We start from the raw sequence: 14,697 nt of genomic DNA on the forward strand, positions 1-14,697 counted from the left end.
TGGCACCTCATAACCCGGAATCCCTTTTCTCTACTCTGGCATTTCAGAAGAAGGTAAACCAGCAATGGATCACCCTCTGTGTGTAGTGGGCAAAAGGCCTTATCCACATGAACAGACTGATCTGGAGGTCCTGGGTCAAAAGAGACTGCGAACAGCAAAAGGACCCAGCATAAGAGCGAGGCAAGAGGTAGCCAGATAGCCCAGGAAGACCCAGAGCGAGTGTAAAGACCACTCAGAAGTTACACAGGGAGTGAGGGATCTGTTGTGTAAAGGGGTTAGCACTTAGTCCAGACCCATGTCACTCCTTGAGAGGGGTAGTGGCTGTAGGTTGTTGCTTATGACACTTAAAAAACCCTGTACTTCTCCACGTCCTTCTGCTGTTAAGTGCCTCTGAAAGGGTAAACCATGCATTCAGGTTGTGCTAAAAGTCAAGGGTCATGGCAGTGGTCTGCTACAGCAGCCATGCTGTTTGGGGTCAGCGCAAGTCCTGGGGCCAGATACCACGGAGGATAAAGAGTCAGAAGGATAAGACAGGTGAAGAAAACATGGGTCTGGCAACCACCTTCTTCAGGAGCACTCTAGGGCCTAAAATTCACCAAAGGAAGAACTGAAAAAACCCACCTAGATAGTAAATGCAGAGACGTTAGTGGCTCAGAAGTGCATTTCTATTTTATCGGATATGAATTATAAATCAAACACAGCAGGATAGAGAAGGAATCATTAATTTTTCAATTCTCGAACCACAGATACCATGTTTAGCTCTATACTACTAGCTTCTGTAATACAATGCAAGAAAAGTTATTTGGCAAAACTAATCAGGCATTGTGGAATGACATACAAATGAAAGTTTAAAGACTACAATGGTACCATTAAACTTTTAAAGACAGACAATGAAGCTTTAGTACATATGTCTCCACATTCATACATTCATGCAGATTTAAGTGTTAAGGAAACAAAACAGAATCACGTTTTGACATTCCCTTACGTTTGAGGATGGCCCAAACTGACTTTGGATGGAGTAGAAACTGCAGAATAAACCACATCTTCATAAGCCCTCTCCGAAAGAATGATCTCCATTGAGTCCCGGGCTGACAGGGCATTAGCTTGGAGTTGGCACTTATGTGCAACGCCTCCTGAACACGAGTACTCCCATTGTACAGTGCCTCTCTGCCTCAGTTTCCCTCTCTGAGGAACAGGGGTGATAGCACTGGTGACCTAATTCACAAGTTCTGCTGCTTTAGACCAGAAGGGACAGAGACACCAACACAGGGAGTGGCACAGTTTTGCCCCAGCTAATTACCAGTATAAGAAACAGTCACAGATAAAATTTTGCACTTAATGCAAAAGAAAGATTAAGCTACTTGTCAGAGACAGTATAGAAAGATTTTTGCAGGATTAAGACCTGAGCCCAGGCACTAGGCAGCCCTAATAATAGTCCTAACCAGAAAATAATTTTAAAATATATATACATACATATAAACACCTGAGCATTTTCCCAGGTCAGTGTCTTTTATGGCCTTGCCCTCTGACTAATGGCATCTCCTGGGCAACTCCCAAATGGGAAGCACACATAATCCTGCAGAAGTCAGGAAGGGTCCCCTGAAGGCTTATGGCCACGCTCAAAGCTTCCTACCAGCAAGGGCCCAAACGTGAAACAAAAGATGACTATGCTATGTTCTATCTCGTCTTCTTCAGCTCAAGCATTAGAGAAGGAAAGCAGATGCTTCCCAACGTGTTGAACGCATTGTTTAGCAGCAGCAGCAGGGCCAAATTCACTGTCACGTCTAAGACCTTGTATCTCATTATTGCATCTGTCAAGTGCCATTTTCTGGAAATGCACAAAGATGGCACGACCAGAACCATCTGATTTCAGGGAACCAACCCTTTCACTATTACAGACGAAACTGCATCTGCCTGTCCTCCTTCACTCTCCCCCAGCTTCTTGAGAGCATTGCTTATACAGACAGGCTTTTATTTAAAAATCTAGCTTTCAAAATGGATATATTATGTAAGATGAGGGTACGTTCTCAGCAGAGCTCTGCCAAGAGGAGCTGAGGTGGTCCTTGCAGTTTACTTTCTGATACGGTTCTGTGTCTAGACATGGACTAGAAGTTTACTTCTAGTATATAAATATAAAAAATATAAATATAAATAAAATAATATATAAATAAAAATAAAATAATATCAAAATAAATAAATAAATAATAAATATAAATAAAAAATATAAATATATTTAAAAAATTTAAATCACATTGATTAAATGTCCACACCCAGCAAATCCTGTTACTTTACTCTTGCATTGTCTTTGCACTTTGAAATTTCTGTGGCAAAAATTAATCCCCTTTGCTGCAGCAGATGCTACAACCTCCGTACATGAATTAGAAGTCACCTCACCAGATCCAGGGGTTTCATATCGCCTTCTGTTTGACTTGTACCACATATCAGGAAGCAGCCATTTTATATACCTCTTCCTACAGAATTATCAAAATGTGGTCATTTGAAAAAAACCTCCAGTGCCTGTTGATGCTTTTATTGGTTTTGCCACAGAGGCTCGTTAGCCATTTACACAAAACACGACATGTGCAAAACCAGCCTGCTTGTGCACTGATCGAGTTAAAAACTACAGAGGCTGTCGCTTTGTGCAATGTTATTTAAAAATGCACGTAGTATGAAATCTCTCTTCAGAGCTGCATTTCTACACAAGCTTGTACTTGGTTCTTTGCAGAGTAATTAGCATACAGTGCAAATAGGGTTAAAGAATAGGACGAGAAGTAATGACCCTGTGAATTAGGATACTAAATGATGACTACATTATATAACTGATATATAAGTATATTATAACAGGGTTGGCATGCATGTTCTGTCCACTGTTAATGGCTCTACCTGTAGCAGTTTTCGCTAGCCCCTGCGCACTTCTCAAACAGTTTTAAGCACTTAACCTGGTTCAAGGCCAGATGCGGAAGTTACAACCAAAGGTGGGCAAGAAACAGAATTGATTTGGAGGTAGGGACCAGAATAACATTTCTCATCCAATAAATTTGTGAGAATGGGGAATTCCCATTGTCACCTAATAGCAATTAAGAAAGGAGTCACGATTCGTTACCAGAAATGCACATACGCAGGAAAGTGTTCACGCCTTTGGGTCTAGTAATTTTTAGCCAAGACAACATCAGGGCTACATGCCATGTAACACCCAAAGAAAATGAGTCCTGCCAGGCCAAACCCCAACTCCATCCTAGAGACCTTCATGAGCCATAGATGTAAAGGACAAAGAAAGAGCTAACATCCATACAATCCCTAAAAATGAACCTAGATTGCCAACTTGAACCACAAACATCAATCTACATTCAAGGAGTGACCTGTTAGAAAAGTAATTTACTTCCATGTAGCCAGCTGAGAAGGCAAGGGTTGCAGCAAGATCTTAAAAGAGAAAAGATAGATGCAAGGGTTACACACCATACAAGGGAGAAATGAGATAATTAAAAAAACAAACAAACAAAACAACCCAAATCCTTGAGTTACCGGTCAAAGTCACAGGTTTGACCACATGAGGATGATGATTTGGACAGTCCCTGTTCCACCGTTGTGCCTTGGGATGTTGGAGAAGCCAAATTAACAGTGTGCTTCCAGGCAGAAGTCTCTGGGCAGCGGTTCCTGAGCCCAATGCTGGCTACAAACCCCTTGGAGGGAGAGCGCGCCCACCTGCACAACTAATGGCTCCTGCTGTTTGGAGCCAAGAAACTACATAAGCAAATGCTGGGTTTTGGTAAAACAGGGGAGGTGGTTCAGCATGCTGCTGACAGCAGACAAGGGTTAACCACTGGTGCTCAGCGTTATTAGATCCTAACACATCTGGAGACTCTTATTGCTAGGGCAAACGTTAATCTTCAGAGAGAGCTAAACATGCAAAATGAGATCTTGCTCATGAGAAAAGAGTGAAAGGCAGGTTATACACAATGAAAATATTCCCAAAAAACTTTTGAAACCGAACTGGCTGAAAGGGGGGAGAGGAAGTGTTTTTCCGTAAGAAAATACCTGCCTCTCCCAGCCGACTGGGATCAGAGTACGCAGAAAAGTTTTAAGCTGAACCTTCCCATTTTGAAGGATTTCTGTGATTGACCCAAGTTCAAATTAAAATTATGCTTGTTTATAGAAATGTCCAAGCTTTCCTCAGTCCCAGCACTGTACTTAAGTTGTGTTGATATAGATATTACATTGGATTATTTCCCTGAAGACATGAAAGAGTGCTAATGTAAATGCCAATTTAGTTTTAAGAATCCTGGGAGAGTAAGGCTTTGTCTGACTTTATTTATGAAAGCCCTTATATATTTAAGCAGTTTCAAGTTTGCTTTGTTAGGCTCCAACTTAAAAAGTAATTTGTTCATTTAAGAATACCCTGCAATTAGTTTAGTCTGAGCACGTACAGGGGTTTTCTGGGGAGTAGTCATTTCAAAAGCAGCATATACAAACCTTATTTCCATGGGAATTACTGAGTAGTCAGCCTCTGTGAACGTCTCCCTTCATCAAAAAATAATGACATCATTTTATATGCGGCTTGACAAAAATCTGTATTTCATGTATTCCCATCTTCCTATTGCCTGCCTTGCTCCACAGAGCATGCTGTCCTGCACAAAGGGCAGCATTTCCTAATGATGTGACTTCACACAACATTAAAGTACATCACAAAATGGTGCACATGTACACTGGAAACAGCTGCTTTGGTGTTTACATCTAAAATTCAAGAGGTCCTTTTCCCCGCACCTGGCTCCACTGGCCTTTGTTACTGGATGATCTCAACACGCAGCAGTAGAGAACAGATATATTTCATAAGGATTTCACATTTTAAGTCCACAAATTCTGCGTTTACACTTTTGCAAACAGAAAACCATGGTAACCACTGCAATATCTAAGTAGGGGTTACTGAACAGTTTATTCCATAATATCCATCCTAAGAAAAACAAAGAGTCAATTACCCACTAATGTCTGCATAATAGGTTTCGAGCTCAGAATTTTAGGCACTTCGGACAGCTTTGAAGCAAGTCTAGCTAAATTGCATTAGTAGTTGCAGACGAACAATCAGTGACTAATTAAATCCTCTTTCTGGATACAGATTACTGGCTGAAGATTTATGTAGTATGCACTATGCTGTAGTGTACTTGTTTGAATTAATTATTGCAATCAGCAGGCAAGGATCCCCAAAACTGCCTCTCCTACTGTAAAACAAGATCTAGGCTCTACTACGTTTTTCCAATCTATGCAAAAGAATAATACAGAATTTCCATTAAACACCGCAGCATTACTGGTTCAACCCCCATGCCTCTTCCAATTTCATTAGCAGCTCCCACTGACAAATGATCAACTACTAGTAGCTCTGTATCAGTGCAGCCAAATTGCACATTACTCTTGGATTAGTGAGAAAAGTGGCTCAAATCAAAGGACAGTAAATCAATGTTCCACTTTTGCACTGGTTACACAAGCGTAGCACTGATTTAGCTTTTAAGATACCTCTCCCCACTCCAGTATGCATCTATTACGTGCTCTAAATTGGCTTGTACCACCTTATTACTGTATTCCAGACATCTTCCAATGCAAGCTAAACAAAACTCCAGGCCCTTTGTAGGCCTTGAAAAGTTTCCTTGTAGCTTATACACTAAGTACAGTAAGAACAGAAAACGTGGTCCAGGTTAGCTTTCACAGGTCCCACATAGATCCCCACGCCACAGGCTCCTACAGCTGATTTCAGCTAAGAAGCACCTACTAACAGAATAAGTTGTTTATACAAAAATGTAAGTGTGTAATTAGCAACTGTCCCAGGTAATGAACCTCAAAAATCAGACCTCCAAGGTCACCAAATGTACCCGTGTTGTAATTTAAGTTTTATTCGTGTTTTGAACAGTAGCATCCCTTAGTTTACATTACTAACAAACCAGCTGAGTTCCCATGTCACTTGAACAATTTTGTAGAGATCACTTCTATTTATAAAAAGGATACACGTGTGGCATACTTGGACAAACATGGACAGTATTTAAATTGGCATCTTGAAAAGGACCTTTAACAAAAATAGAAGAATTGTTTGTGTACTCATGTACAAAGACCGAGAGGCCCATCCTGACCTAATTGAGGCACTCTCTCATCCCCATTTCCATACACCCACATCCTTGATCTCTGCTCATTAGGGAAAATAGAACGGAGGTTGCTACTGGCATAAATCACACACCGACTACAGCTGTGGGTGGCCCATGTGCAGGAGTAACTTCCATTGCATTAGCTCTCCTGCCTTTAAAACTAGACCTACAGGGAGCATTGAACTGCCGCTGTGATGGCTGCACGCAGATCGCTGTGCCTCCCACAGCTGACGACGTCGAGCTATCTACTACGGTCAAACGAAGATGATTCCTTTTTCCTCTCCCAAACTACAGGAAGGAAAAATATTCCTGTTGATAATAAACATGTTTTGTTTTTTTTTTTCTAAAGGAATGAATTTTAATAGCTTTCAGAAGCAGCCTGTATGCCAACTTTGCTGGTCCCCTTGGAAGCAACGATGATAGAATCAACTAGTTAAAAGCAGTAAAATTGAGCCCTCTTCCAGCTTCTTACACTTCAGTTAAATGGATTCTCCTGTTGAGATCGCCTGTCTTTCTATCTTGCATGACAAGTTTGTCTAGATTCTCTTTACAAAAATTATATACCAAGATGAAATTGCCACTGTTTAAAAGGACATTTCTTTGTCATAACAAGACTAAATATTTTTCAGAAGCCGACAGACATGACAACTGAGATGACTTAGGTCAACCCGGCAAGCCTTACCTTTTCTGGATCACAAGTAGAGTGGACAGGGAAAACCTGTCGTTAAAGATGCATTTAAGATAGAAAATGTTAAAATACCTCAGGAGGCAAAACTGGACTAATTGAAATCATTGTTTGTGACGTCAGCTTTGAAATTCACCTAATTAAACTGATAGATGCTTTTTTTGCACACCTTTTTCCTCTATATACTGTCATCTGCATGGCTGTTGGTGAATGTACACACCCCTGGTGAAGCTGCTCCTTTGGGTCTTTGTGGGAGACAAAACCAACAACCCGCCCCCCCAGACCAGAAATAGGTTAATACTCCACGTAGTGAGGTAGGCTTTGGAAAGAAAGTTCAAGCAGGGGGATTTGTTGTTTTTCACAGTTAGCACTACCGATATCGAATGAATCCCTAGAATGGCAAGGAATAGACAAGATGATGAGCTTTGTGTTGCAAAGGCTTCAAAATTACATGGATATCTGGTATAACCATTCAGGTAGCACGAGGGCAAAGTGGATGAGGAGTGAGGTAGTGTTTCCACGTGTTTTCATACACACCATAGTAAGCCTTGAACTTCTGGCATCATAAGTCACAAGCAACAACCACCCACACTACACCCAAATCCACCAGCAGCCTTCAGCAAGTCATTAGGCAGAAGCCAAAGCATGAGAGGGATGTCAGATCACACTCCAAGGCAGAATTCATGCTGTCCAGCAGCACCTCAAGATTAAACAATCATCTGAGCTATTATCTTTATTTCCTTTTTTGTGCATCTACTTATCAGCATCCAGTTCAATTTCCTCTAGGCTGGTATAAAATCTACCTGTGTTACAGATGAAGCTCCATAACATCTGTAATATACTCTTTAAATCACATTTTATAATTTATTCTAACTAAAATCAGAACACTGAACTGGCAGAAGTGAACATCTGAACACAGAGTACACTGAAGTCCTTAAAATACTTTAGGTACAAAAAACATCTTTGGATACAAATCGAATTCACTGAAGCAAAGATTATCTTCTATTAACTTGACCTTTGCCAGTGACTAAACAAACCCAAGTCAAAAAAGCAGATGATGCTTTCCCCTCTTGTGATCTATGAACATAGAGAAGTCATGGGAGGATGAGATCTAATAGAGAGTTCAAGAATTTTAGGTAGACATGTAATTATACCTCCATTAACTGCCACCCAGAACGGTTACTACAGTTTTGAACTTTAAAAAGCTATTACATATTTATTTTAGGGCTATTCCTGTGCAGGATCATATAATCAGGGGGGTGGGGGGAAAGTGTTTATGATTTATGAAGTGCCTTTATCATCCTATAATTGTGTGTGAGTTCATACACAGATAACTTGTATGTTTAAGCCATTGCAGAAATGCTGAGTCTTTCTAGTTCATGAAATACAGAAACATAGTGGACAAATGGGGAGGGAATACCAAAATTTAAACATTCAAGCATGAACCTGAGCTTTCCTTCTTGCTACAGTAAATCCACAAGCCCTCCTGTTGACCACAGTCTCCCAGGCATTCTTCCTCCTTTTACCATCGGAATAGCAAGGGTGTAGGCTATTTCCCTATTTTCCTTCCATCCCTACTGCGACTTCAACTTCAGCTGCTCTTTTACACCAATTTATTCCTTCTTCGGTCGTTCCTGAGGGTTACTGATATTCAATTCCCCAGCGTCGCAGGCTGCGGTAGAGTGCCAACTGAGTGTGACTGTGGCGCACGCCTAATGATTACCTCCCGTTATGACTTCTAAGAACAAAGCTGAAGTCTCATTTTCGGTATTGACTGAATGAGTTTTTACCTTGCTTGTGCTTTCACTTCCCCCAGACAATTACCAATTTATTATCCCTTTTAAAGGAACAATATACAGCAGCGTTAATAAAATTGTATCAAAGAAGTAGCGACACCTGGACCTTCGTTATGAATTATATGTTTCTGCTGTACCTCTAAGATGTTGAAGTGATGGCATGCAACAGAAAAGAGTGTCTGAAAATCAGGCTTTTATCAGAAATTTCTAGTCTACAATATTCAGCAAAAGAATGAAGAGCTTTTTTTCCTCCTTACTAAAATGAGACACAGTTTTTCCCTAAAGCCTTGTGCCTCTAGCTTGCTGTATAATCCATAGATACAGGCACTGCAGCTGCTAAACTAACTCGGAGGTTCTCAGCGCTGTAAACTACAGTAAGTAGCACAGTTTAAACAGGTGAAGAGAACGATTAGCCCCAGAGTAAGAGTTCATCGAGAGGCGTTATGCTTTACAGCATTGAGCTTACTGGCAATTAGCTGCATTCTCTACTACTACAGAAGTTACACAACCAAAGATAACATGGGAAGTTCACAAGACTCAGGTTCTTTGTATGAAATCGAAGAACACACTAAGGTTTACAGCATAGCAGTTGGTGGTCCAAAGCATAAGAGCCCAGACTTCACTGAAATGGGGTAAACTCTTATCTCTAACAAAAAGCCTTATGAGAAATATGAAGAAAAAAGGGTTTTGGTAGAAATAAGTCCAGGTCCGCTACAACCAAACCACTCTGGATTCTTGCAGTATGAAGAAGAATTGGTTCTTCCTTCATTATGCCATTTGATTTGTTCATATAAGTAAATTAACCTAATCATTATATGTAACATTATTGATACGTTTCTTCGTAATGCTTTGAGTTAATGATTGTTTACTCTCCTACTGTGACAAATTAGACCACCTACTCACACATTTATATTTATTATGGAAGGAACACACACGGAGAGCTAAAAGCCTGCAATAATACAACTGCAATATTTAGTTGTCTTTCCAGGCAATAATCTCGAGAGCTAAATAGTTCAGTTACCCCTCATAAAACCAGAAGGACTACAACAGCCATAGAGTGAATCCTAAATAGTTAGTGAGGAAAAGGAATAAAGCAGAATCTATCATGGAATTTTCCCAAATGGAAGTATAAGAGCACCACTGATCAAAACCACCATGAACTAACAGTGGATAGTGCGCGTTTGAAACACTCTTTATATGCTGCTGTTTAGCAAAGTCGTCTGGATAAAAGCTAAAAAATAAGGACTACATTGCTAAAAAGCTAACCCTGGCCTTCAAGTTCAAAGAACTTTTCATCTAGCAGAAGAGACTCGTAACATGTGGCTTGAGCCCACAAACACGCCTAGGGAGAAAGCAGAGTCAGAGCCTCTGTTTTTCATACACGTTACTCAGAAATCTTTGCAGTGCCCCAAAAGGATTATTTTTTCTGTTCAGTAAGTGGTTTTAAAAAGTTATTATTCAATTTTTCCACATTATTAACCTCCATTATTCAGTTCCACAGCACTGAAATTCCTGAAGTCCCTGATATCCCACTGAGTGGATCTGCACCCAATATTCGATATCTGGGCCCCACCCATTATCAGTTTCGTTTATTTGTGCACAGGTAAGTTCATTAGCAGACACAGCAGACTTCGAGCTTAATGACACAAATACAGAATTAATAACCACACGTGTAAATCTTCATCTGGTAAAGTTCTTGCACTATGACAAGCAAGCACGGATTGTATCACTGACACTGCTTAAAGCAATTTTAGGCCACTGCCTCAACCGCTGCACATCAGAGATCTACCTAACATCAAAAGTGTTGTGCAGATTAACACCCCTGACAGTTCAGGCCTGTCTCAGCCTTGAATAACGTATCACAACAAAAAGATCTTCAGGACACAAAACGCTGCCTGTGGAAAAAGAGGAAAAAATTTACATGGTCAGGAAAGGGGGGAAGAAATGCCACCACCACACAAGAGACGCTGCTCTCGTGCATGCTGCTGGCTTTGATTCCAAGACAAAGATAGATTTTACTAAAACTGCTCAGGATAAAAACCAACAGCAATTCCACACAAATTTATGTGAGTATTTTTGAACGGACAGGACTTCAGATACTGCCTGACAACAGTTGCTCAATTATGTGTTACTTTAATTACACACAGAACTTGGCAGCAGCAGAGAACGTATGTCTAGGACAGTCCTCAAAAAATTTACTAATGCTTGAAGATGCACAGGCCAAGTTACAATATGGAGAGACCCTAAAAATACTTCATTTTGCATGTAATTATTCACTGATAACAGAGGGAGCATAGTGAAGTTTGAGATTTGGTAACAGAGTAAAGCCAATTGCTTCTTCCGTACAGTAACAGATTCTAAAACGAACATCTTGGTGTCCTGCTGCCAAAAGGATGTTTCAACAACAACTGTCTTACCAGGAAAGTCTTACATCACTAGGCAGTTTGTAGCTCGACATTGGAAGTATCATGAAAAAACAAACATACAGCTTCCAAAACAACCTTAGCATACATCCTTTTCTCAAGATGCAGGAAAAATAAATGCCGGCATTAAGACCCCTTTTTGGGACTATGAAACCATTTAAAAAAACATTCACAACACCAGTGTCAACCAAGTTCATCACAAAAGCCAACTTCTGTCTTGTGTTTGCCCGCGAGCGCCAAACTATAATTAGATGCCCAAATGATGAATGACAGGCTTCTACGTGTACCACTTCTTGGAGCTCGTACCAGGTCCTGAAACAGTATAATATCCTGAAAGGATTTACCAGTACCTCATATCAAACACACTAAAGCCAAGCAACGAGGAATCAAGTCACATCAAGTTGAGAGCATAACTCAGTGTCAAAATCCGTCCCAATTTAGGAAGCTGTTAGACAAAACGACATTGGTGTTTTATTCTGAAATCCTACATTAAGATCACCAGACCAGTAATTAGCATTTTAAAACACTGAGAATCATATTGCAGCCAAACCAAGAAGGATAAAGATGTAGACACATACTCCCACTGTTATATAGCCTTCTGCTTCTAACAGCTTCACCGAGCTCCGTTAAAAATTAGCAATGGCGAAACAGGGAAGACAGAGTTTCAAAATAAGCGAAACAATTAATAACCAACGGGGATCTTTTCACCTTCCCAAAACGCAGCTCATTTCAGAGCACAGTTTTGTAGCATCTCCCTCGAAATACCAGCAACGCCTCTGCAGGGAAGCCGCCGCTACCCCAGCGGAGGAAGGCTTTGCCATCTACATAACTCCGGTTTATATAAAGGAAACAGAAAGCTAAAGCACTACACAGCTCACATATTAATATAACTACAGGAGACCTGCAAGCCGACGGCCAGAGCTCAATTTTGCATGTAAGGGCGAAGGGAATGAAAGGAAACGGGGGGGGGGGGGGGGGGGAGGAAAAAGTTTCCCCCTCCCTCCTTCAAGCAAATCTAAATTTGTTCATTAGATGCTCAGGCTTTTAGGGACAGTTACATAAAAATGTGTAGAATCCGTAACGCTGAGAACAGGGTTCCTTCCACTCGCGAAGGCTCCGCCGGAGAACCCGCGGCGCGGGAGATGAGGGAAAGGCCAGCTCCCCGGCTCGCAGCGGCGGAGCCCCTGCCCGGGCGCGGCCGGGCTGCGCTCACGCCTGCCGGCACCGCGGCGGCGGGGCCGGGGCTCGATCGCTGCCCCGGCGGCCCAGCCCTGCCCGGCTGCGGTCACCCGGCAGCTGCGGGGGCTCCGAGCGGGTTTTATCTGCCGCGAAATGGTGGAGCTGACTGTCGGGCACGTTTGATGGTAGGGAGACGATCAGCCTCTGCAAACCAAAGCCGGGAAGGGAGAGCGGGCGGGGAGCGGGACCAGCCAGGCAGGGCCTGGAGGGGCTGTCAAGCCCAGCCGCCCCCTCCCCCGGGCCGGCGGCCCCAGCCCGGCCCCAACCCCCCGAGCGGTACTTACGTGAAAACAAAAAATAAAGTAGTCGAACCCACTAATAAGGCAGCTGCTGTGGAGACAGGGATGTATTTAGTAGGTTTAAACCTCTTTCCGGTGCTGCTGGGCATCCTGTAGTTTACACATCACTATGTAAATCCGAGCCGAGAGGAGGGAGCCGGGAGGGATGCGGGGAGCCTGCGGCGCGGGCAGAGCGGGACCCGGGCGGCGGGCGGGGGGGACGGGGAGCAGCTGACCTCCAGCACAGGAAATCCCACCCACACCGCCCGGCCCACTCGGCTGATGTCAACCGGCCCCTTAAGGTAGCGCTGCGGGGAGAGGGGGCGCGGGGGGACCGCGGGGCCGGCCGGGCCAGCGCCCAGGCGGGGGCCGACCCTCCCTCCCCGGCCGGGGCGGGGGGGGGCCCAGCGCTCCCTCTCACAAGGAAATAATAATTTTAAAAAGCTATTTATTAAGCTTTCCAAGGCTCGCGGTGGGTGTTCGGGGTATTTTAACAGCTCGCTCCGCAGCCGTGCTCCGGGGGGTGGTCGCGAGTACCTCAGTGGTGCGGGCTAGCTGGGCTCGGCCTGCAGGAGGGGGGCCTTTCGGCGTATTGCAGGGTCAGGGCCTGCGGTAGATTCAGAACTGGTCAAGCTGGGCGCACGCTGCGCCTTGCTAGCTCGGCCAGTGAGTCCCTAGACTTCGTTCAGCTAAACCCAGACACGCGGTGCTAAGAGAACTGCTGCACCGCTGCCAGATTGAACTGAGGTGAATAAATGAGCGCAAACATAGCTGAAATGACGCTACGCTCGGTTCTTCTTAAATCCAGCCGCTAGCATCAGGAGGCAGAAGTAAGAGGTAATTTAAGGTAACATCAGAAAGTTCACCAAATCGGCTCTCCGAAGAGCACTGTGTGAATGGCTCCTATGTTCACGGTCAGGGGGCACCACCCAGAAGCTCTCCTTAGTCAGAAAGAAAGAAATCCTGAGGCGGGAGGAAGAGTTCAAGGCCACTTGGAAGCTGAGAAATCAAGACCAGGAGCTGCAGCTTGCTGCCTCCCTCCTTTCTTCCTCAGCTAATCCCCCATTCGCAGCTGCCAACACGCAGATAAGGTAACCACTGCATAAGACAACAAAAGCCACATTTGCAGCTTCTGTTGGCTGTTCTTAAAAATAAACTTGCCCTGGAAGGCATATACTCCAGTTCTGTCCTGAAAAACATTATCATTCCCCATTTTAAGAGACTAGATGAGCTCCACAGTCCAAGAGGTATCAGGAACAGAACAAGTAAAACCCAACAAAAAAATAGCAAGGAAGGCTCCTCAGTTTTGCAATTTGCAACAAAATTGTGAGCATCAGCTTTAATAAGCAAATCCAGCAAGTTCCAGCCTGAAGGCATATGGTTATGTGAAACCTCAGCTTTTGCTAACTGCTGCTCCCCCTCAAAAGAAAAAAAATAAATCTCTAGCCCTCTAAGAACAACTTTGGAAATGTCAGGTTTTATCCAAAAGGGACTAAAGCCAGGCGGTGACTTCAAATGAACTCCAGACTTAGTGTTTTTTGAAGAAAGGGAGAGACAACATCTACTTATTTTTGAATGCTTGGGGGACACTGAATGTTTCCTATGCTTCACTACTCCTTGTCATGCCAGCTCATTGAAATAAATTGGTCTTAAAATCCTTGTAACTAATCAAAAGGTCAACAACTTCACACAGACCCAAACTGCGCATACTAATCTGAAAGCCTTCAGGCGCATCTACGCTAGCATGTTAAGCTGGATCAAAAGTGTGCTTTGGAAGCAAATCTCCCGATCACTATCACTTACCACGGTCTGATGCATGTTGCTGAGTGGTCTCAAACTACATACCTGGGTTCCTTTTCAACAAAGCGAAGCCAGAAGATCTGGTTCAGGAGCACACCTAAGAACACCCGGGTCGTGAGGCAGCTTAGCACCGCTTGCATGGCATCGGCAGGGGCTTTATCGCTTTCCTCAGTCCGAGCCCTTCCTCCTCCCCACTCAAGCAGCATGCTTGGTGAGGAATTTTTGTTGCAAACAGAACCCTGATTATTTTTCCACTGCCATTTTTATTTTAAACTGGAAAATGTTATCATAAGAAGCATTACAGACCATTTATCAAGTTTGGTTAGCATCCTGTAACGGACAGTAGGAGGC

The 14,697-nt window shown here is 43.1% G+C and overlaps 1 protein-coding gene across 3 annotated transcripts in view; it reads right to left on the minus strand.

Annotated features, from left to right (window-relative positions):
• Positions 1-12,783, minus strand: part of ZDHHC8 (zinc finger DHHC-type palmitoyltransferase 8) — a 116,855-nt gene extending 104,072 nt beyond the window's left edge. For all 3 annotated transcript variants that reach the window (XM_064466537.1, XM_064466536.1, XM_064466535.1), the window contains exon 1: positions 12,553-12,783. In XM_064466537.1, coding sequence (XP_064322607.1) covers positions 12,553-12,656 — 104 coding nt within the window. In that variant the 5' untranslated portion in view covers positions 12,657-12,783. The remainder of the gene's footprint in view (positions 1-12,552) is intronic.
• Positions 12,784-14,697: the final 1,914 nt, after the last annotated feature.

Source organism: Phalacrocorax carbo, chromosome 15 (assembly GCF_963921805.1).
Source record: "Phalacrocorax carbo chromosome 15, bPhaCar2.1, whole genome shotgun sequence".
Taxonomy (NCBI): domain Eukaryota; kingdom Metazoa; phylum Chordata; class Aves; order Suliformes; family Phalacrocoracidae; genus Phalacrocorax; species Phalacrocorax carbo.